This window comes from Panicum virgatum, chromosome 9K (assembly GCF_016808335.1).
Source record: "Panicum virgatum strain AP13 chromosome 9K, P.virgatum_v5, whole genome shotgun sequence".
Taxonomy (NCBI): Eukaryota; Viridiplantae; Streptophyta; class Magnoliopsida; order Poales; family Poaceae; genus Panicum; species Panicum virgatum.
In genome coordinates this window covers 52,050,224-52,075,226 of record NC_053144.1, presented here as the reverse complement: position 1 = coordinate 52,075,226, position 25,003 = coordinate 52,050,224, and the positions used below count along the sequence as shown (strand labels likewise).

General features: G+C 43.2%; 2 protein-coding genes across 2 annotated transcripts; one reads left to right on the top strand and one right to left on the bottom strand.

Annotated features, from left to right (window-relative positions):
• Positions 1-1,345: 1,345 nt before the first annotated feature.
• On the bottom strand, positions 1,346-10,212 carry LOC120652144 (serine carboxypeptidase-like 51). Its single transcript, XM_039929878.1, has 13 exons — positions 9,887-10,212; positions 9,694-9,788; positions 9,490-9,597; positions 9,103-9,343; positions 8,982-9,025; positions 8,837-8,904; positions 8,646-8,751; positions 8,019-8,215; positions 7,877-7,946; positions 5,974-6,024; positions 1,935-1,987; positions 1,704-1,836; positions 1,346-1,610 (listed from the first exon to the last, which is right to left on the bottom strand). The coding sequence occupies exons 1-13, from the start codon at positions 10,029-10,031 to the stop codon at positions 1,542-1,544; spliced, it is 1,380 nt and encodes a 459-aa protein (XP_039785812.1). The 5' UTR covers positions 10,032-10,212; the 3' UTR covers positions 1,346-1,541.
• Positions 10,213-13,591: 3,379 nt separating this feature from the next.
• Positions 13,592-15,430, top strand: LOC120648786 (patatin-like protein 1). The gene is made up of 4 exons (XM_039925446.1): positions 13,592-14,221; positions 14,306-14,484; positions 14,572-14,733; positions 14,809-15,430. Exons 1-4 carry the CDS (start codon positions 13,594-13,596, stop codon positions 15,391-15,393), a joined length of 1,554 nt encoding a protein of 517 aa, XP_039781380.1. The 5' UTR covers positions 13,592-13,593; the 3' UTR covers positions 15,394-15,430.
• Positions 15,431-25,003: the final 9,573 nt, after the last annotated feature.

The window sequence follows — 25,003 nt, the reverse complement described above, 5'->3', positions numbered from 1 at the left end:
GGTCAGAAATCATAAATATCTCCACCATTGATCTTAGCGTGGATCCATGTCATAACAGATTGATTTTTTATGATACAAGAGTAAACTAAAAGCATCTCAGGATGACACACCTATAACAATTACCTTAAGTGTGTAGTATATAAGTGCCAGAGTAAATTAGTGTTCGTAAAATCATCAAGGTGCAATGTGATCTTAGTGGATCCATGTCATAACAAATTGATTTTTTATGATACAAGAGTAAACTAAAAAGCATCTCAGGATGACACACCTATAACGATTACCTTAAGTGCATAGCATAAGTGCCGGAGTCAATTAGTGTTCGTAAAATCATCAAAGTGCAATGTGGGGAGTCGAGGAGATCCGTTGTGTCCTAAATTTCTAGCACAGAGGAAAGATCAGTCGAACAAATGAGAGAAACAAAATAGAATAGGTGAATCAGCTATCGTAAGGTAGTGAGGCTTCCAAGCTACGGGAGGATGCATGTGGTATTGGTACATATCAGTGAAATAGTTTTAGAAGTAAAGGCTAAACCATAGAAACAATAAATGAAATAAAAAGTATGAAACAACTAAAATTAAAGATCCATAGTGAGTCAAAGAAGACAATAGAATTAAGTGAAATTATTTCATACGAGTTTATAATTAAAATAATCAAATAAGACTATATTTCAAATACACAAAAATAACTCCAGTAGTTTTTAAAAAAGTTAAGAAAATCAATATATTGATAGGTATCGGGAGGAAAAAGACATAAATAAATGACTCCTGTAAAATCAACTTCATATTCATAATAATTAAATGTTTAGAAAAAATGGAAAAATGATCAAATACAATTTTAGAAGAAGGGACACTAATTATGACATAATCCCTAATTTCTATGTTTTGCTCTTGATTTAACAATTTGTCCAAATTGAGATACACCAATAAAGGCTGATCAGCTAGGAGTATGAAGAAGCACCATCAAAATAAAGGCATATGCAACTAAACTATGCCTATACATGATATTACCTATTATCATGTACATATTTTGTGCAATGAAACAACATGATAAAAAAAGGTGATCTGGGCTATTTTGAGAAAACAATGACAATAAAATAATAAAACAAAATCATTTGAATATATTTAATTTTAAATAAATTTAAATTAAAATTAAAAGGATCCTAATATTATCATGAAAAAGCTAGCTACCCGTGCTATTAGCGCGGGCCACCTTGCTAGTTTGAAATATTGGCTAACGCATGACAAAAGATAATCCATTGTTTTAGGAATCAAATATTTAGAAAATAGAAACAAGCTCAGCCTTTGCATGACATTTTGGTGGTCGATGGATTGTTGCTTCCACAATATGCAGATGACGCCACCACTTTCATATCACACAGGTACTCTGTTTTAATGGAAAAATAAAAAAGGAATGGCATTATCAATTCCATTGCCTTTCAAGTATGCGACCTATAATATATTTCAAGAATGCTGCAATGTTCTTGTTCTAGCTTCTTGTAGTTGAAACCTCCATGTTCTCTGCATACATCACTTAAAATCAGTTTAACTTGCTGGTGACTGGGTTATGCTGCTGATCATGCTCAGTGCGATACAAGGCTGGTCAACCGGCACCTGCAATCAAAGAACAGATATCCCACGAGAAAATATGTAAGGCTAAATTCAGGAACTTCACATGGGAAGAAATTGGGGGAACTTTGGACTTACATAGTGCCCAGCTCCAAGAATCCAGTAAAAATGCAAATTCTTGTAGGACCTGACGAAGGCTTTGATTCCTTTGGTGGTGCCGCAATACAGAGGCTGCCTTGGTAGGCTCAGAAAGCTCTTCAGACCATCCCATCTGAAATCAGTGCATCGCCAAATGGAGAAAGCATTCAGTCATTCAGATGTGCATTGTCCAGGATATGCTAGAATCGTGGGAATTGGACAAGCACTTACTTGAGCTTCTGAACCCATGCTTCTGCGCCGTCGGTTGCGCAGATCACGTCGAGCTTCAGATAGGAGAAAAGGATATATCAAGGTCTGCTACAAATATAGCCGTAGTAAATCCTAAGCATTTCAACTACGATCACTGCATATATGGATCATCAAAATGACCCACTAGTTGACCATGCGAACCACAGCCACTAGCCATGTGAGCTAGCGGTTGTTGGGAAAATGCCTTGTGCCACCTGAAGATATCGTGTCCCTAAATCCTTCCTTGCAAAGGGGTCCTGATGGGCTATCCATCCACAAATCCTTGCCTGGAATACTCTGATATTGGAATTTTCTTAGCGTGGACCACGGAGTGATTGTCCCTACTATGTGCTATCACCGATTAAACTTCACAATCAAGATTCACATTCTTTTGGTTTGGTCCGGAAAGGATGGCATATTTTCTGAACATGAACATGTGAGTTGGCGTCACGTTATCCCTGTTTTCCCACTGTTTAACAAAGCTAATTATTCTTGTACTCTACTCGGTTGCTTATCTAGAGGGTGCTTCCATGTCTTGACGCCGTTGTTAAACCTAAATGTTACATTTGATCAAGAGCACTATGCGTTGATGTCGGACATGCAGCAAGCAGCATCCGTATGCTTTCACCTTTCAGTATCTCGATCGTCACCCATGCACTAAACCACTAGCATACTGTCCTTCAGATTCATGTTGAAGTGATATTTTGCAAAGAGTAGGGATCTTTAGATAGAAACTAGCAAGGTGGCCCGTGCAAATATCGCGGGTAGCTAGCTATTTTTTTTTAACATTCAGACTCTTTTTTACTTTAAAATAAATTTGTCCAAAGATTTTTTATTTTATTGACATTCTTTTATTCAAATAGCACAAACCAAGGTGCCACACATTTTTCAAGATATTTTCAAATAGCACAAACCAAGGTGCCACACATTTTTCAAGATATTTGTTGTGGATGATGAACTCTTAGTAAAATTTTTATATAGAAATTTATCTTCTGTGCTTATTGAATGCATTGTATTTTTGGTCTTGTAATATGAATTCATGTTAGAGAGTTTTAGATATGACATAAACTATTTTTAAGGTTAGAAGATATGGCCTATGGGTACGTTAGTGGTTCTATATAGTCAGCAAGGGAATGCAGTCCGGACTCACTCAACCAAATTATTATGTCTAGCTTGGCTAGTTATATTTGACTTCTCTGTTCAATCTTATTTTGGCGGATGCATTATTCATATGCCTTGTAGCCATGCCTTGTCAGCCATAGCAGCGTTGCATCTTCAACTTTTTACGTAGGTGATATGGCATCAAGAGATAAACCTTGCTGAGGGATGTGTTTGCCATAGCTAGAGGTGGCATCCGTGTTGCCTCTTCTAGCGATGGCCAATGATGTGGGCGACGACATCATATAAGTTGAAGCCTTCCTCAATGCTAGCTCCTCATACCATGTGATCCTCGTTTCCTATCAATTTTTCCTTTTGTTTTCATACTAATGAAGAGTTCCTTCTATTCTATTCATCATGAATTTTAATTTCCATACAGAAACTGAGTCACAGTAATCCATATACGTCTGCAACAAACTTGATCTTTTTCACATTTTCCATTCTTATATATTCTTATAATACATTTATCAGTTATAACTTGCATCTATGCTTAAAAAACAATATATATTTTTTCCTCATTAAACTGATTAGACTTGAGTATTTTGTGAGTCAAGCCGATAAAATACCAGACTAATTTGGGGTCTAAACTTCGCACCTAGTCCTGTCCTATGGGTAACTTTCGGACTGAGCTTGAGCTTTCCACTATTTCTTGGTTAAATATGAATAATAATTAACTTATGATGTTGGCCATGCTCTCGTGATGCTAAACTTCTCAAGTCTGGTTTTCTCTGACTAATCCTGACCATACAAAGGTATGGGTGGAGCAAGACCCAATGGACTTGAGCAGGGCCTAAAATGCTTAGGTTTACCATTAATGTAATATTTTCTTGTCCCTCAACATTAACATGGTCGCTTGATGTTTTTATGTTAAACTTTATGCATTAAGTTGATAGATCTGAATATCGAGATTTTTTTTATTTATTTATCTATTGACTAATTATATTCTACACACATTTTTTATCTAAGTAATTTGCTTGGAAATACAACTTTTCACTATGTTTCTTTCCAATATTGTTATTTAATACATGTATTTGATATGGATTTTTTATTTTTTACTATTTGCTTCTAAATTTATTTAGAATACTACTATCTTTCCTTTTATTGTAATTTTGAATTTAGCTATTGACTGGTCATACTCAAGATGAATTCTTAGGATTAATCTAGATAATTAGAGCATCATACAAAATCAATTATGTACGTTATTTCTTTCTCAATTAGCATGGTAGCTTCAAGTCATATTTCAAATATCAAATTTACCTATTGACAAATTTTATTGAATAAGAGTTATAGATAAGTAATTCCCTATCCAATATTGTTGGAAATCAAATACCAATTTATAATATTTTAATCAAAAATTTAGTTATTTATTAATTGTATTTTTCATAGACTCTACATTCAGCTATGTTTCTTTCCAAATTGTATACAAATAAACTACTATTTTTTTTATTTTCTTAATTCTTAATTTATCTATTTATTATCCTCATTCATCATGAGCTCTTAGCACAACTTCATATTTCCTTATTCTTCTAAAAAACCTTTAATTTTTTGTTTATTAATATTATTTATATGAGCTCTTAGGGGTGCCGGCTCAGTCTTCGAAGACGCTCATAGGGGTAGGGTTTGCGTACATGTGTTCATAGGGTGTGAGTGTGCATGCGTTGTGAGTGTCTAAGTTGTACTGTGTAATCTCAAAAAAAAACTACTAAGTTTATTAATTTAATTTCTAAATTTATTCATGAACTCTTTTAGTTACTGCGGACTATTGTTATATTAAAATCCACCGATGTGTATTATTTTCTTTTCAAGATTAATGTTTTAATCTCTTGTCACTCTTGACTAACATGGCTGCTTGTTTTAACATCATGGTATTAAATGCAAAAAATTGTTAGAAGGTTGAGCGGGCACTTTATAAGAGAGACAAAGTTGAATTTTTATCCATTGATTAAATAGATTATTGGTACCCTCAGGATTGTAGAGCTCGATTAATGCATTCCTTTTGACCATTCACATGACATATTTGGAGTTTGGATTATAGATTTACGTGATTAGAAAAAAAGAAACTATAGTAACTGGGTACAGTATACAAAAGAGAGTGTTGATTTGCGAGTGTGTGTACGATGATGAATGTGCTTGTGTAGAGTAATTACTGCCTACTCAAATTAGCTAATGAAGGAGCTTGGTTGTTGTTATCAATTGCCCCGGCCGCAATTACCATCTTGTGATTACTACTGATGATGTGGAGTATTATCATACAGTACCTTTTGACAAATCAATCAGTCATTGTTCGTGAGGTGGTAGGTAGGTAAGTGTGCATGTAGCCTGTTGGTGCTAGTTAGCTTGCTTTGCAGCCGCACGCAAGTTGTTGGCTTCTGATCTCTGTTGTGACCGAGCCCTATGGATTTATTAGGAGGTCGTCGATGCAACGATCTATGTTGTTGGCATCTATTAATTTGTTTTGTTTTCATATTAATAATATGGCAATTTTTACTTCTTTTTTGTCAAACGCGGACTCTTTAGTCTACTCTAGACCATGGACTCTCCAGGCTACCCTTTACCGGTAGATCCTTTTCTAATTAACCTAGCAATTTCTTACTTCTTTTGTTGGACGTGGACTCTCTAGGTTAATCTAGACCATTAGATCTTTATAAAATCTAACGGTGTAAATCCTTCTCTTTTTTAGATTAACGTGAGAATTTCTAGATCTTCTCGACGAACGTGGTGACTTTTTTTAACACTCAAATATGTATATAATAGATGCCAATGTAGTAATAGCACTAACAGAAGGTAGAAAATTAGATATCGATGATGCGCTCAAGTAGTTCTTATTAGCTGGGGATAGTAGAAATGGCAGAGTAATGCTGACCTGGCCATTATACACCGTCACATTTATGCCATAAGACAGCAGCTCATCGATCTGAAGTAGAAAAATACACAGTTTATCAAACAAACACTATATAAGAAGAAATTTGAAGCTTAATCTTCTAATTTTCTTTCCTTATTTTAAGTTTTCTTCTTTCTGGTGTTTGAGATCCTCATTTGAGATTTAGAGTCTAAGAACTCTTGTAAGCTTTGGATGTATATTGTGGGACCGAAGCCGGCGACCAGAGGGGGGGTGAATGGGAGCCGATCAAAATCTCTTCGAAATTCGAACCGTCGGCCTATGTCCCAAAACCACCGCAATCCCTCGAACCTAGGTCAGCGAGAATAGCTATGAACAAGCTATCTCGAAGCAAAAGACCCGAGTTGCAAAGCGGAAGCAAAAGCGAGAGAACTTCTCAAATCGAATCTGCTCAGTCACAGACCGGTCTGACCGGTATAGAGGACCGGTCTGACCGGTTACGAAGTTCAAAAACAGACGGACCGGTCTGACCGGTCTCGCCAACCGGTCTGACCGGTGGTGTCCAGAAAACCCCGAAAATTTAGTTCCAAACCATAAATCGAGAGCAAATCACGTCCAAATTGGATGAAACTTGGAGGATAGCTTCGTTCCTACCCCAAGAGTGTATCCCCAAGAGATCTCACCCTAAAGATATCCGTAGCACGAGAATTTCGGGATGAGATAAAAAAGGGTGGGGTTTTCTCTAGTTTCCAAGAAATCGAATTTGAACGAACTAGTGATTCCAGAGGGTTCAAGAACCAAGTAGAGGCATGGGAATCACAGCAAAGAACTCATGGACTCCTCGCAATCAAGTGCACCAAAAATAAAATCGAAATTTCATCAAACAAAGCACAAAACGAGGAGATGGATTGATTCAAACCGCCCAGAGGGCACGAGGAGGTTAGGGTCTCCTTTCCCAATCAAATCCCTTACAAGGTTTCAACAATCCATGGACAAAATCAACTCAAACGAGAGGAACAGAGGGAGGGAGACGCAGGGGCAGCGGCCTGGGGAAACATAGAATTCACGGACAAGTTCTAAAAGCCGCTATGAACCTAACACAAGTGAAGGGATATTTATACCCGCGGGACCGGTCAGACCGGTACGCTAGACCGGTCAGACCGGTTGGCCTGCAGCACCCCTATACACGATCTCATCCGACGGCCGAGGTTTTTTTTTCGAAACGAAGTCTTCTCCGCGATGCCACCGTCTTAATGAAGATCCAGTCCGCGGTTTTGGAGGGTCCGCGAAACCCGGGTAGGTGGCCGGTTTTGAGAAAACCGCAAAAACCTCACGCGCGGGAAGATTCCCGCCTCCACGCCGTGGCCCTAGACGCTGTTCCCGCCTCGGCCTTCTGACGGCCATAGACGCCGCCCGACGCCCGTCACCTCCTCGCCCGCAGCGAGGCCCTAGACGCCGTCGACGCCCGTCGCCTCCGTCAGTCCCGAGACCGACGCCCGTGCCTCCACGACTTGGCGTCTTCAACCGCCGTCCGCCTCCTTGGTTTTGTGGCGCAAACTAAGAAACCCGCCTTCCGTCGCCGCTTGCGCCCTCGATCCAGGAGTGGACGCCACAGCTGCCGACCGGTCCGAGCTCCGGTCCCGGCTGCCCTTCACCGCCGTCCACCGCACGGTCCATCGGCCACAGCACCTCCACGGCAGCTCCCCATCGACACTCAACGCCCGTGTACCTGCAATCCAAAGACCAAGCGCACGATCACACCGCACGGTTGACAATTCACTCATCACAAACAGGATAGAGTACTCAACATTCCTCATATATAACCACCAGATGTATATAGAGGCCGGTTTATCCTTTATCTAAAAAGTAACTCTCTCTCAATTTGGAAGATGCATTTTGATTCATGCAAAGTGTCTTGCTAGCTTGCGTCATCGATTCTTGGCTTCATAAAATCGTTGACCAGCGCAAAGTAGACCGAGTCAGACTGCTCTCCCCACCTACAATTAGAATTCTAGCATCATAACATCCACACGAAAGCGACTCTGATGCGAAAGCGATATGATGCTCACTTGAAGTCCTTGAGGATGATCTTAAGCTTCTGCTTGATGACCCCATTCATGTTTCCATCGATGGTGTTAGAGCTAGAGTCCTGACTGCTGAGGTATGCAGAGTACTTTTTTGCTTGTAAGTTGCTCAGTGATGAGCCCGTTGATGAGTCCACCGACATGGGGTCCATGCCACTGTCAAGAAGAAAATTGTACACGTCCTACCAAAGGAAAACATAAAAGAAAATTATGCTGTGATCAAAGAGACCCATAAAGCTGTGCCAATACTGAGTGCATCTTTAAAACACATGATTATCGGAACATAGGAATAGTAAAAGAAGACTTTTAGGAGGCAAAATACTAAAAGCGCATGATCATTGCCGTAATATCTAGAATCTTATGGAACTAGAAGCACAGAGAAACAGTGACAATAACATCATTTGGAATGAGCAAGCAAGGGAGAAAATAACAGATATAATAAGAAGAAACAAACTGCAAGAAGTCATGAACAACATTTTGAATCCTTGTTCCGATAATTCAAACTCCATTATTTTCAAACTCCATTATTTTTCCTTTGTTCCAAAGGAGACCCGAGTAATAAGGCTCAGAAACCATTGAGTAAGAGTGTGGAAGCCAACATTGAGCACTTACTACGTTGCCGCTCTTGGTGGCTATGAAACCCAGCAGATCGTTCCAGGACTCCTGCGAGGCGACCCACTGCCCCGCCGCGATCTGCTTCTTCACCATCTCCGCCCTCCTGAGATCAAATCATCGGTAAGCTGAAGATGAACAATGGCAAATATAATGGTGGTTTGCCTACTGTTCCCCAGCAGCCGGCTTACTTGCTTGCTTCGTCGCCGGCATTGTCGTCCAGCCTCGACACGCTCAGGAGCTGTTGCGTGTAGGAGAGCTGCACCATCCGAAGCTCATTTTGACTCCCATCCAATTCATGCGCTGAAAGATTCAAGAAAAAGAATGATCTCTCACCGTGAAATCCTCCGGCGAGATCCAGTTATCCCCGAGCGCGACACCTGCCGGGAAAAAAACAAACGAGAATTTCAGTGCGCACACATCGACCGCTCGCGCGCCGACGTCCATCGATTCTCACCTGCGAGCGTGACGTTGAGCTCGCCGGCACGGACGGCCCTGGCGACGGCGACGCCGAGCGTGGCGGCGTACTTGCCGCCGTAGGACTCGGCCACCAGGAACAGCGGGCTGCCCTGCAGCGTGGGCACCTCCCTGATGATCGCCTTGAGCAGCGTGGTGGCGTCCGCCGCCTGCTGCCAGTCGGTGGTCACGAACAGGGTGTCGTTCTCCACGTAGCTGTACCCGGTGCCGACCGGGTTGTCCTGCGCCGGCCACGGGGGCGGAGAGGGCAAAGCGTGAGCGTGAGCATCGCGATCGCGAGACAGCAATGGCGGCGTGGAAGAAGAGGGAGGGAGCAGGAGCAGGAGCAGGAGCAGAGCTGTCGCTGCTGTCGCTCTCCGTGACTGACCAGGAAGATGAGGTCCGCCTTCTGCAGCCACGTCGAGTTGCGCGGCTTCAGGTCGACGTCCAGCGGCCCGATCTCCTGGAAGTTTCCGAGCCCGATGCCAGACGCGCTCTGCGAAGACGACGGTTGATCACAAAGCTTACACAGGTGAGGTGACAGGCCAAGTTCTCTTGAAACAGAGGAGGAGGAGGAGAGACAGGTTCGTACCGGGCCGCCCTGCAGCCAGAGGACGGTCGGCCCTGGCTTCCCCGGCGCCGACGTCCTCTGCGGGCTCTTGTAGTACCACCAGAACAGGTGCGCCTCTGCAACGTCTCATCAATGGCGACATGCCATTAAGCCCATATTATTACTGCTTTAAAGGAGAAATGGAAAAAGATTAATTCGTGGCGAGGGGTATCACTTGGCCGGACTTCGACATAGCCCCAGAGCTCCGAGCCGTCGGGGGTGCCAGCGGTGATGGAGGCGGCGGAATCGGCATGGAGCAAGCCGAGGCACAGGAGCGGGAGGAGCAGAGCAAGCGGCCGGTAGTATGGCGCGGCCGCCATGTCCAAGTCCAAGCCGGGGACGAGGCACCTCCGGTTTGTGGGTGAGTGACCGAGAGCAAGGCCGAGAGCGGTTTAAACAGGTGGCGTGGCGCCTTGCTTACCCTGGCCATGGCCACGGATTCGCCGAGGCTGAAACGTTGTCCTAGCCTGGTAGATGCCTGCAATTCCCACGGAGATCACACACACCTCTGTTACTGGTGCTTCTTCTCAGTTCTCACAGTAACCATCGGCCACTTTTTAAAATTTGAACGTGCCAGGGCCGGTTAATAAGAAGGGACAGTTTCTATGATTTGATTGCTAATGTTTGGCAATCGGAAATTATACTAGATGTAGCACGGGCCACGGCCATGGAAAAATGGCAGGATAAAGTAAGATCCACCTGTAATTTTTGAGAGGATGGGGGCACAATAAAAAAAAGAGAGAAGAAGAAATTGATCTCTTTTGACTGATGCTTTTTTTGGATAAAAAAATAAAAGTTTAGATCAATGCTCTCTCGGACCATGACAATCAGTTCATCTATTGATGGAAGAGGAAATAAACAAGAGCTAAGGTTAAAGATCTCCTGGAGGTGGTGATGTCATTCCCAATGTTTCCACTTGGTTGCCATCGACAGGCATAGAGAGCAACATATATTCATTACAGCAAGAAGATAGAGTGTTGGGGGGGGGGGGGGGGGGGTGTCGATTGAAGGTTGTATTACAAAAGTATTACAAGCGACCATTTGATCCACTAGAGACTATAGAGTAACAGTTTTACATAGTTTGGTCAAGCACAAGACATCTCAAACATGACAGAGGATGACAACAGATTTCTCACCTCGTGAATTCGCAGAGAAACAAGGCAGGGAGGCAGTTTTCCAAATGGATAAGTCTCCTGGCCCCAATGATGTGGTCCAGCAGAATTCTATCAAGTTTTCTATGAAATAATAAAAGCAACCATATGACGCTCAGACTCCTCATCTATTTTTATGAAGGGCCATTTACCTCATCAGTCCTAATTTGGCGAATTATGCTTTATTCCAAAAATATTAAAGAGGCAACAAAAATGCAGCAGTATAGACCTATTTATCTACTTCATGCCATCTTTAAAAGTTTAACAAGGTTGCCTCTAAACACTAATAGACTTTGTGGAGTACTAATATACATATTTCTATATTTTCTAGCATGTGTTTGTGATGATTAATGTGCTTGCTCTAAAAACAGTATCGTTAAGAGATTTTTTACAATGACTGAAAAAAATGAGAGCCGTCCATCTGATATAATCATACAGTGGTCAAGGTAGAAAGTACTTGAAAGTACCTACACTAAAGTATCTGGTGGTACAAAAATATGGGACCAGGTACCAAAAGGAGTGGGATCGAATACTAATTTAATTTATTTTTTCATAGATCAATGGTCAAGAAAAATTCAAGAAAAAAGTACCTGAAAGTTTTCTTTGGTACTTTACAATCATTATAATAGAACTCTATTGTTAAAGTACCTTTTAAAGATATAAACACAAGTGCCATTTTTTTATATTTAATTTGAAAGTACACAAAACAAATAATGATGGTTTCAATGGCTTGACTAGATGAAACACAGAATATAATGCCATTTCCATTTTCTTTAACTTTTTTCTAGAATGAGTGTCGCGTGGACTCACCATAACAAACAGTAGTAAGCGTGTGTAAAAGTGGTTGCACAGCAGATGGAACTTTCGGATGTGCGCGTGTGTGGTCGTGCGTACGCATTTGTGCGTCCGTCCTAATCCAAACGAGTGGGACATTGCATTAGAGGCGATCAATAGTTGAACTAACACAGCACAGTGGCACGGCGGCATTGCTCCTTTCGCCGGCCATTCTCTCTGGCTCTCTGCGACCGACTATTCCTGCCCCTGCCTCGTTTGCGCTTGTGCGCGATGGATCATGCATGTGACCACATGTGCATTACAATTTTTTTTCTACAAAACGTAATATATACAGACGCAAACAATCCAGAAACCTGCATCGTCTGAGCTTTCTACGGAGAAAGCCAGGCATTTTTCGCGTGGTTTTTCGTCCGGTTTCTTTCTAGCACTGCTGCAGTGCTGCTTGCTTGCTCCTTTCGTTGAGAAAATTTGCTTCAAGCAGAGCTGGAGCCATGCTAAACAGACCCTAAGTTGCAGCATACATTAGTTCTATCCTATAGATCTGCTTTCTTTTCGTCCTCAGATGATTTTTGGGCATGGATCTGCTGCTAGCTTTGTTGAGAAAAAGGAAACTGTGTGCCCTAACATGTTCCCTTGGACGAAAATATATCATCCAGTTTCAGGGCTATTGCTTTGATAGTTTGTGTGCATTGGTTTTTAATTATGCCAGCTGCTACTCGGAATGTTAAGGGTTCAAACTAGATTATTATTCCCTCAAGTTTTATAAACCTTGGTTACAAATAAAACATTTTGTACTCCATCCCTTCTAAATTATAGGTCATTTTACTTTTTTGATCCTAAATTTGACCACTCGTCTTATTTAAAAAATTGTGCAAAATATCACTTCTTTTGTTGCTAGCTTTATCAATACAAGTTCATCAAGAATGACTTAAATTTGACTATGTTTACACAAATTTTTTGAATAAGATGAGTAGTCAAACTTGAGATTTAAAAAGTCAAATGATCTACAATTTGAAATAGAGAGAGTATGTGTTAAGTTTGGATACATATATACTCCCTCTGTTCCAGAATATAGCTATGTTTATGCTTCTCTTTAATTCAAACATTTTAAAATTTGATTATGTACAGTAAAAAGTCATAAAATTGATAATATAAAAATGATTTTAGTTGATTCATAATAAAACCAACTATCATAACATGTAATCTTTTCTATTAAAATTAATTATTGTTGAAGATATTACTGGTCGAATATGAAGATGTTTGACTTTTGACTAAATCTAAAAGTTATTATATTTTGAAACGGATGTAGAACATAAAGGTACTACCAATAGACTCGCCTCGGAATTTAGTTTTATGTAAAGACATACATTTGCTATGTATTATATAAATGTACATTCGTTTTTCTAAAGGAAACATATCAGGTGTAAAACAACCTATTCGTGAAAACTATGCAAACTTCAATTTGGACTACCGGATCAACATCCAAGGAGCATGGAGAGAGAAAAATTTTATAATTAATCACTCGCCCTTGGATTATGTAATCACACTTTTGCAAATCCCCCCTCCCACCCCCTTGTACCCTCCCCTTGGATGTTGAACCAGTGGCCCTGATTGAAGTTTGTATAGTTTTCACGGATAGTTTAGTTTGCACTTGGTATGTTCCCTTTTCTAAATGGGCTACCACTTATTTTGGGCTGCTGGAGGCCTGGAATCGCCAAAGCTATCGACTTTCAGCATATTACTCAGTTTAAGTAGGAAGAACGTATCACCACGTGTCTGATTATTTGCTATGAAGTATATTTTCATAGAATATTTATTATTATTTTCTGAGGTACCAGGTTGACATGCGGTTTGTGAATTGTGATCGACATGGTCCTAGAAAAGGTTCAGCCTTTGGAAACATAGCAGTCTTGTTTGTGCTTGATCTATTGGTAGCATGCAGACTCCAGTTTCCGTGCTGAAGCAGACTCAGTTTCTTCAGGAACCATACGTGTCAGCACCATGCAACTGTACGCACCTGCCGCTGTCTGTCACTCTAAATATAGAGAAGAGCAGCTCCTCACCGATCACAGTGCTAGCAAATCGACTGGAACCGCGCCGCGCAAGCACTGCTCGATCTTCTTGGATCTTGACCCCTTCAGTTCTTGGCCTTCCACAAGTAGGCAAGCAGCTGATCGATCCACCGAGTGCAGAGAGTGGAGCAATGGCGAGCTACTCGTCCCGGCGCCCATGCAGCGTCTGCAGAACGAAGGCGATGGCCAGGAGCGTGGTCGGCGAGCCGGTGGTGCCGGGGCAGAGGGTGACGGTGCTGACCATCGACGGCGGCGGCATCCGGGGGCTAATCCCCGGCACCATCCTCGCCTTCCTGGAGGCCAGGCTGCAGGAGCTGGACGGGCCGGAGGCCAGGCTAGCGGACTACTTCGACTGCGTCGCCGGCACGAGCACCGGCGGGCTCATCACCTCGATGATCACCACCCCCGGCGAGGACAAGCGGCCGCTCTTCGCTGCCAGGGACATCAACCGCTTCTACTTTGACAACTGCCCGCGCATCTTCCCTCAGAGGTGAGCCGCCGGCCGGCCATTCGATTCTTGACGGAGCAAAGCATCGATGCGGCGGCGCTGACACCGGCGATCGGTGGTTGGCAGTAGGAGCAGCCTCGCGGCGGCGATGTCGGCGCTGAGGAAGCCAAGGTACAGAGGCAAGTACCTGCGCACCACGATCCGGAGCATGCTCGGGGAGACGAGGGTGTCGGACACGCTGACCAACGTCGTCATCCCCACCTTCGACATCAAGCTGCTCCAGCCCATCATCTTCTCCACCTACGACGTACGATTCATCGCGAATATATCCCCGATCGATTCCATGTAGTCCATATGCACGATTCATTAGCCGCCGTGGTCGATCGATCTGCAGGCCAGGAGCACGCCGCTGAAGAACGCGCTGCTCTCCGACGTGTGCATCAGCACGTCCGCCGCGCCGACCTACCTCCCGGCGCACTACTTCCAGACCCAAGACGCCGGCGGCAAGGCCCGCGAGTACAACCTCATCGACGGCGGTGTCGCCGCCAACAACCCGGTAATATATATATATAGTCGAATGCAGCTAGAACCCAACAAAAGTCCCGCCGAAACTAAAATCATGCGAGCGCAGACGATGGTCGCGATGACGCAGATCATCAAGAAGATGCTGGGCAAGGACAGGGAGGAGCTGTTCCCGGTGAGGCCGGCGGACTGCCGCAAGTTCCTGGTGCTGTCGATCGGGACGGGGTCGGCGTCCGACGAGGGCCTCTTCACGGCGCGGCAGTGCTCCCGGTGGGGCGTCGTCCGGTGGCTCCGCAACAAGGGCATGGCGCCCATCATCGACATCTTCATGGCGGCCAGCGCCGACCTCGTGGACATCCACGCCGCCGCGCTGTTCCAGTCGCTCCACAGCGACCGCGACTACCTCCGCATCCAGGACAGCTCGCTGCGCGGCGCCGCGGCGACCGTGGACGCCGCCACGCCGGAGAACATGCGGGCGCTCGTGGGGATCGGGGAGCGGATGCTGGCGCAGCGGGTGTCGAGGGTCAACGTGGAGACCGGGAGGAACGAGCCGGTGCCCGGGGAAGGGAGCAACGCCGACGCGCTCGCCGGGCTGGCCAGGCAGCTCTCCGAGGAGAGGCGGACGCGGCTCGCGCGCCGTGCCGCCGCCGGCTGCGCCGGCGGCTCCACATGCTGCTCCCCTGTTAAAACATAGTACTAGCACTGTAATACTGGCTGCAGTTTTTTTTTTCTTTTTGGGTAGTTTGTTACGAGTAGTATCTAATTTCTCGATTTCTCTCTTTTGGATTATATATAATCCGCGAATTGCAGTTTTGTTCTCCAACTCTACTGAATTTTGTGCACCGTTTTCCTATTGATGATGGTCATCGAATTGCTCTGCATTTTGCCTAAACGCTTTCATTTACAGAAGCTTAGTAGCATGAGACCCCCTTGGGCCGCAGGTCAGCGATCTTGTATCTCCCCAAGTTGGGCTCTTCCACATGGGCCCTGTCACTCATGGACCGCCAACGAACAAACACCACCACCAAACTCATGGGCCCCCTAAAAAATAAAACCAAACTCATGGGCCTGCCAAGGGCATGGATCTTGTATCTCCGACGTCCTGGATGTATTTCATGTATGTATGTAATCATGAGAACCCTATTTATTATTTTATTTAGTATAAATTAGCAGCCTGACGGTTAGTTAACAATCTTAGATGTGTTGGTTACGTCGAACGGCCGGTTGAGCCTTTCAAAAAAGAAAGAAAAAGGAATCGGTTGAGAACTCACATTTGCGATTTGTAGTGGCGTTTCATTTGGGAAAAACGCACAGCACGTCGATCGTGCCATGATACGCATACGCTCGAAAGGGGAGCATGGTGTTTGGACCGTGGACCACGTACGTGTGGACATATACACACCGTGCTCGAGACACTGACAGGTGGGTGACTTGCGAATTTTACTAAGTATATTGTGTCGTCATGCTGCCCTCACGGTTTTTTTTTTTGTGATTATGCTGTCCTCACGGTTGGTACGGCCTCACTTCAGCTATTCTATTAGAGCAACTATAGTAGAGTGAGGGCTGCCATATAAATATTTATTAGAGCAACTATAGTAGAGTGAGGGCTGTTATATAAATATTTAGTCGGTGGACATAAAAAATCAATCTCCAGCAGGGGGGGGCAAATGGACTGTCATTTTGGTAGGCCTTCCAAATTTCTCCCCCAAGCCCCCCCCCAATTTGGTGGCCCCCACTACTACAAAAATGTTGATTTGTCCCGGTTGGAAAACCCCTATTGTCCCGATTTCCCAACCAAAAACGCCAGGCCGCCCTTTTGTCCCGGGTCTGGCAACCGGAACAAAAAGCACCCTTTTGTCCCGGTTGGTAACACCAACCGGGACAAAAGGGGCTGCCAGCGCCACGTGCCTGGCGCACCCTTTTGTACCGGTTGGTGTTACCAACTAGGACAAAATGTCCATTTTTTTCTATTTCTCATTTCTCAATTCTTTTTCTATTTCAATTATACTTTTACATTTCAATTAAACTTATGTATTGGAATTCAGTGTGTAAGATCTCCACTAATATATACATATATATAGTTACTTATATAGTATTTGTCCTAGATAGTTTCCATATATAAACATATATATATATACACATATATATTATTGGAGGGTTTAAATATATAATACATACATACTCATAAATAGAAATATAATACATACACACACATATGTATTTACATAGGTATATTTGTTCTTAATTATATGTATACGCGTATATTATCATATTTGCTGCGATTGTCAATGTGAGATTGTCCATCATAGTAGAATTCGCCTTTTGGATCGAGGACTTGCTCAACAATAAATCCGGACAATTGTTCTTGAATCGCCATAATCTTTTCCTCCAGTATGAGTTTATCGCGCATCTCCTCGACCTATGGAAAAGGGGAATCGTTAATTTCGACTAATTAAAATATGAGTTCAAACATTAACAAATTTTTTACTTACTTCCTCCTCCCAATCTGCCAAGGCCTTTGGAGGACATACCAGACCGTAGATGTTCTCGCATACATAGTATGCGCATAAATTAGTGCCTTGTTTCTGCCTCATACACTTTAAGAGAGAAGAAATTATCAGGTATTTATATGAATATATAATAAAACTAATGAAACGTGCAACGAATCATCCAAGTGCGTACCGCAAAATCTGTCTTAATCTTCAATTCCTTGTCCAATTTGCCTAGATGATTTTTAGCGACTTGTTTCCAAACCCTGTGCATGATTAGAACAATTATAGTCAAGTAACAAAGTGATTCAAATTATCGGTCATCGACGAAGTATTGGTAGAATTACTTTTTCATCATGTTAAGAAGATCTTCGTATTGTTCTGGATTTCTCCTCAATGAGTCCATAACCACGAGTAGGCTCTTCTCGGGAATTATGACAATTAGGACCCAGTGTTCACTGCAAGATTATACCGAGGCAGTTCTTGATAGTTAAGGTTTAAACAATTCGATTACAGAATAGAAAGAGTTATACAGAAGGAATCACTCACGCAAAGTTGTAAGGAAATAATATCATTTGCTTGTTGTGATGAACGCTTATGTACTTGAACAAGTTTTGGAATATCTCATCGGAATTGTCGCGTAGAAGCCGAGGTGAGAGTATCCCTTTCTCCTGCAAGTTTGTATCTCCATTCTATATGATACCGAATAAATCAATGGATCAGTATGTTGAGATCATGCAAAACAATACGTAAGGAGAGTGAAATACTTACAGAACCCACAAGCCGACCATAGAGATGTCGAGGCAGGGGCGGGCCCAAAGGGTATTCATGGGTATGCATTGAATACCCATTGTTTTTGCTAATCACTGGTATTCAAAGTTATAATTAGCTATAAATGTTAAAAATAGATGTATAATGGTAGATATTGACAATTTTGAATACCCATTGTTCAGTTGCTGGGCCCGCCACTGTGTCGAGGTCCTCCTGATGGAATAGTTGGTAAACTTCTTCCCAGTTTATCTATATAATGGCCTTCCCCCGTAAGAAATCATCATCTTTAATCTTTGCACCCTGCATGAAGATGCAATCGGCCATCGCACGCATGTAGTGCTGCTGCAGTTTATATATTTGCGTTGGAAGCACGGACACTACTTCGGGGAGTACAAGAGATTTGCCCAGCTCATACGTCCATTTGACGACCACATCGGCCTTTGGAATATATTCTCCCCCTGCAATCTGAGCCGCCGTCAGGTTTGATTCTTTCAAAAATGTAACAAAGTCTTGCTGTTGCGTCGTCTGTCCCACTACGAGAGGCTCTATTGATTGTTTCTTTTGGGTTCCGAGCTGTGGAACGTCGGACGACGACGATTTTGATTGTCTCTTCTTTTTCTCAATTGTTTTGATAATTGTGCGAACGTAGTCTGAAGGGGCATCTCTCGGAATGAATTTTCTCTTATTTGCTTCGCACATTCCCTTAAAAAATTTCAAATCTCCCAAATTTATCACTTTTTCGGGCTCCGGCTTCGGCTTCGGCTTGAATTGCTCTTTAACTCTTTCAGCAGTCCTCCGATCGCATTCTTCAATACTCAGGTCCCAGGGTTTAATAGGAGCCTCCTTGGTTTTCTTCTTCTTTTCCTTCTTCTTTGGAGGCTCCTTAGCTGGTGCAGCTACCTTCTTTGCCGGTGGCTATTTCTGCTTCTTTGCCGGCGGCGGAGGGGGTGACCATGGAGGCGACGGTGACGCTTGAGTGTTCATCGGCGCATGAGATGATGGTGATGGAGAATGTGCCGGTGAACCTTGCCGAGACAGTGCTGCCCTTGGGGAGTTTTGCGGAGATGAAGGCCTTGGAGAGACATGCTGAGATGCCGGTCTTGGTGTTCGATCATCCGACTTTAGGACAATGTAGCGCTTATCCCATAGGATGTAGCCATGAATGGCTTTTGCTAGTGTCCTCTCCCCATCGCCTCCAGGAATATCAAGCTCGAGCGTCTCCCAACCCTGGCACACCTGCTCCACGCCAACTCTTGTATATTCTGCCGAAATTTGCTGCCCGTGGTACACGTCGCCTGGTTGGGTTGGCATGGAGGTACCGTACGCAACAGTGAACATTAAGTTCTTAATGGCAGTCTACAGGTCACAAGATGTCCGCTGGGTGATCTCATCCACTGAAAATCGCTGCGAGGCCGTCGCTTCAACTGCGGCCTGGATCCCCATTGGCTCGACGACGACGTCTGTGGAAGCGCAGCTGCTTTTTCGCTGAGACAGATGATCGGCTGCGACATTAGGCTCTGGAGGCACCGGTTGCGCTTGCTGTTGCTGGCTCATTGCTATGTCCACTTGGCGTTGAACCTCTTCCTCCAGTCTTTAATCGTGTGACATGAGCCGTTCCTCTAGCCTTTGCAAGTGCTCCCGCTCATCATTCTTTCTTCTTTGCCGGCTTCTATATGATTCAATGTAATCTCTGAACCCGTACTTCCACGGAACCACGCCTTTGCCTCTTGTGCGGCCCAGATGCTCTGGATTTCTAAGGGTGTAAGTCAGCTCGTTCCTCTCTCTATTCGGCTGGAATGTTCCCTCAGCCGCTGCTTGTATGGCCTCCTGTAGTCTCTAGGCTGCTAGCTGGATGTTTGGCCCATAGATGCAGGCCCCAGTCAATGGGTCCAAGCTTCCCCCGTGACCATAAAACCAGGTCCTTGACCTTTCAGGCCAGTTCATGGTAGTAGGTTGGATGACTCTGTCAAGCAGATCCTGCTCCATCTTCTCTCATTTGGGTATTGCAAGCTTGTAGCCTCCTTGGCCTAGAGTGTGATGGTACACTTTCTTCGAGGTGTTGTCTTTGGCCTTCTGCACGTTCTGAAGTCCAATCTCTGAAGACTTGTACTGCACAAATGCATCCCAGTGACCCTTGAGCTTTTCGAGCTCACCGATAAACACGGGCGTGGTCCCGGTCTTGATATATTTCTTCGTCAAAGTTTTCTTGAATGATTGCAGCTATTCGGCCATCTTGCTCAGGCTCCATCGCTTGCATATCTCTTCGGATTCAGCTGGAACAGTGAATTTTTTCTTAAGCTCCCGCCAGCACCATTCTTTTTCTCTTTCGGGTACCGCATCCTGTTCCTCGCTTGGATTGGAAGCTTTCCATAGCCTGAAGCTGATCGGGATGTGGTCCCTGACAATACATCCGGATTGTCTTATGAATTTTTTGGCGGCAGCTTCTGGAGCGATCGGTTCGCCATCTGGACCAACTTCCGTTATAATGAACCGCCCTTCCAGTTTTTTTTGTCGGGCCTCGCTTCGTCTTTTTCTGCTGCGACGATGATCCAGACGGCTATAAAAAACATTCCTAGTATTTATATAGATTCAGAAGAAAATATGATTTTTAATACAAGTAAGTATAGTTGTGATTTGTACATTAGCACTTTGTTCACCAGCAACGTCATCCTGAAAAGATGGTGCCTCAATTCCATCACCGGACATATTCAAATATATGTCGGTATTGTTGCCATCATCAGCTTGTTTAGGGGCATCTCCTTGACCTTCGGCAATCATATTCAACAGGAACTATTCGTCTTCCGCGTCTGTGTGTCGCGGGTCCATCGTAACTAAAATATGAATACAAATAAAACCCTTAAGAAAATTCTCTAAATAATCCACATATTTAGATCAGTAATGATCGAAAACTATCGGAAACGATTCGGTCGGTATCGGTAACGATCGGAAACTATCGGAAACGATTCGGTCGGTATCGGTAACGATCGAAAACTATCGGAAACAATTCGGTCGGGATCGGTAACGATCGGAAATGTTTGTGTGTTAGCGCGAGTTTGCGAGCTCGAGAAGTAATATAAATGACATAATTAAATAATAAATACATGATACATTAAATAATAAATACATGATACATTAAAATTGAATTCTAATAATATATCCAAAATTAAATTCTAATAATATATCCAAAATTGAATTCTAATAATATTTCCATAATTAAATTCTAATAATATATCCAAAATTGAATTCTAATAATATTTCCATAATTGAATTCTACTAATATATCTATAATTGAATTCTAATAATATATCCAAAATTGAATTTTAATAATATTTGCACAAAATTTGCACCTAATTCTAATAATTGAATTCTACTTAATATATAATAAATAAAATTAACACCTAATTCACTAAGATTTGTACAAAATTTAGGGTTTGGGGACGGGGCGGCGGCGGCCCACGGTCGGCGCCGTTTTCACCTAATGCATCTCGGGGCGAGGTCGGGACGGCGAGCTTGGGGAGGCGCACGGGCGAGGCGGAGGTCGAGGACAACAACGGCGCAAGCGGCGCGGCGGTGGACGACGGGCGCGAGCGGGGAGGAGGGATGACGTCGGTGCTCAGGGTGGGGGCTCGGGGCAGCGGCGCTCGGGGACGGCAGATCTCGGGGCGGCGCTCGGGGATGGCGGAGCTCGGGACTGACGGCGCAGTGGGGCGGCGGAGCTCGGTCGGCGCGTCCTCTGGTAGCGGGGGACGGCGGCGCTCCGGGACAACGACGGCGGCGAGCAAGAGGCGGTGGGCACAGGGAACAGCGGCGACACGAGCGAGGTGGAGATCAAGAACTGACCAAGTGTTGGAGGAAGGCGGAGGAAATGGAGATATATAGGGTGGGGGCCTTTTGTCCCGGGTGAAGCCACCACCCGGGACAAAAGGTGATTTTGGGCGGGCCGGGAAAATTCCCAGCCCGAGGTCCACCTTTAGTCCCGGGTGGATCTACCACCCGGGACAAAAGGGGCCCGTTTTCTCTCATTCCCGTCAAATCTTATGTTTATTTTTGTTTCTTTTTACTTCTCTTTTAAAATAAGCTTTCATTTGTTAATTCAGTTAAAAAATTATGATTCCAAAAATTATGGAACAAAATTTCTTATCTCTATATAAACTTGATACACGCAACAAAAATGATTAATTTTCATTCAAGTGATTGGGTCAACGAAATATCTAACTTTTTTGAAATCATATTTGTTATTTTGACCATGCAAAAATATATTAGGTGAACAAATTTTTTCAAAATGTTGCTTTTCGACAGAAAGTAGATTCTATCACGATATTAACATTTAAAAAGTGAATTTTACATAAAATTAAGCAATTTCATGATATTAATGAGTATTGTGTGAGTTTGTGAGATAGTGTGTGTGTTAGTGAGAGAGTATAATGTGTTAGTGTGAATGTAATTTCATGAAATAAATAAAATTAGTTGAGTAATCCATATTATTGTATGAAAATTATACTTGAGTCTGATAATTAAGTGAAAATTATAAAAAATGATATATATATATATATATATATATATATATATATATGTAAAACACATAAAGGATAATGGTACAGTACATATATAATAAAAGTATTCGAATTGTCATTACTTTTGTATATAATAATAGAAACTGATTCAAGTACATGAAAGATTAGCGGTAATAGACTTTCTCTTGACAAATGTCCCTTGATTATGATCACGGCGCAAGTATGGAGCATTATCATTGGCTAGCAGGATGCATGGATCAGCATTTACTTCGAAAGGTGGAATGGCAATAAAGTTATTATATTCTTCTGACAAGTATGTATTGTCCTCCACTCCAACGATATTTCTCTTCCCTGATAGAACTATGTATCGCTTAGGCTCATGATCCTTTTGCTTGTTTATCCCCTTCTTTGGCTTGCTGGATATGTCTTTAATGTAGAAAATCTGAGCGACATCCTTAGCTAGGACAAACGGCTCATCTCTATACCCAAGATTGTTGAGATCAACTATTGTCATCCCATACTCATCTTTTGTTACCCCTCCTCCAGATAGCTTAACCCATTGGCAACGAAATAGAGGCACCTTAAAATTGGAACCGTAATCCAGTTCTCATATCTCTTCAATGTAGCCGTAATATGTGTCCTTTTTTCCATTATTGTCCGTGGCATCCATACGAACACTGTTGTTTTGGTTGGTACTCTTTTTATCTTGGGCTATCATATAAAATGTGTTTCCATTTATCTTATACTCTTGGTATGCTAAGATATTCCAAGATGGTCCCCTAGCCAATAAGAACAGTTGTTCACTTATATCCATGTTATGCATTAGATGCTTCCGCTACCAGCTGCCGAAAGTGTTCATGTGCTCACGTGTAATCCATGCCTCAGACTTTTCCGGGAATTTGGAGAGCAGAATTTTCTTGTGTTCCTCGATATACGGGTCAACCAATGATGATTGTTGAAGAACCGTATAATGCGCTTTCTTGAATGAGAAATCATCTGTGCAGACATAAAATTTCTTTCCTAATGTACCCTTTCCAGTTAGTCTCCCCTCATATCGCGATTCAGGGACCCCAATCGGTTTAAGGTCATCAATAAAGTCAACACAAAAGTCAATGACCTCCTTAGTTCCGTAGGCACTGGCGATGCTTCCTTCTGGACGAGCTCGATTACGAACACATTTCTTGAGTACCCCCATGAACCTTTCGAATGTGAACATGTTGTGTAGAAATACTGATCCGAGGATATCAATCTCTTTCACAATGTGCACTAGAAGATGTGTCATGATGTTAAAGAAAGATGGTGGAAATATCAGCTCAAAGCCAACAAGGCATTGCACCACATCGTTTTGCAGCTTTATCAAATTGTCCGGGTCAATTACCTTCTGAGAAACTGCGTTGAGGAAGGCACATAGCTTCACGATGGTTAACCGGACGTTATTAGGCAGAATCTCCTACAGCACAACCGGAAGAAGTTCGGTCATAAGCACGTGGCAGTCATGGGACTTGAGATTTGTAAATTTCATCTCTGCCAAATTTAAGATTCCTTTTATATTAGATGAGTATCCAGATGGAAATTTTATACTGCTCAAGCAGTCAAACATGGTTTTCTTCTCTTTCTTGCTAAGAGTATAGCTGGCAGGACTTAAGTATTCTCGTCCATTATCTCGCTATTGTGAATATAAGACATCTCGTTCTTCCATACGTTGCAATTCTTAACGTGCTTCTACTGTATCTTTTGTCTTTCCGTAAACTCCCAGGAATGCTATCAGGTTGACGCAAAGATTCTTCGTGGGGTGCATCACATCAATTGCATGATGAACATCTAAGACTTCTCAATGCGGTAGCTCCCAAAATATAGATTTCTTCTTCCACATGGGCGCCATTCCATTTTTGTTCGGAACAGGTTGGCTACCAGGTCCCTTTTCAAAAATAACTTCTAGATCTTTTACCATGTTGAAGACGTCTTTACCACTACGGTGCATCGTTTTTGTTCGATGGTCCGCTTGGCCTTTGAAATGCTTGCCCTTCTTTCGTACCGCATGCCTAATGGGAAGAAACCGACGATGACCCATGTATACAACCTTCTTACAGTGAGTCAACCATATATTATCGGTATTATCTAAACAGTGTGTGCATGCTTTATATCCCTTGTTCGAATATCTTGACAAGTTACTAAGAGCAGGCCAGTCATTGATCGTTACGAACAGCAATGCTCGTAGGTTGAAGTTTTCATGTTTGCATTCATCCCACATCCGTACACCTTCATCGCCCTAGAGCAATAAGAGTTCTTCGACCAATGGCCTTAGGTACACATCAATGTTGTTTCCGGGCTGCTTTGGGCTCGGGATAAGCACTGGCATCATGATGAACTTCCGTTTCATGCAGAGCCATGGTGGAAGATTGTACATACAAGGAGTCACAGGCCAAGTGCTATGACCACTGCTCATCTCACCAAAAGGATTCATGTCATCCGTACTCAAACCGAACCTTATGTTTCTCGCATCCAAATCAAATTCAGGGTACGTTCTATC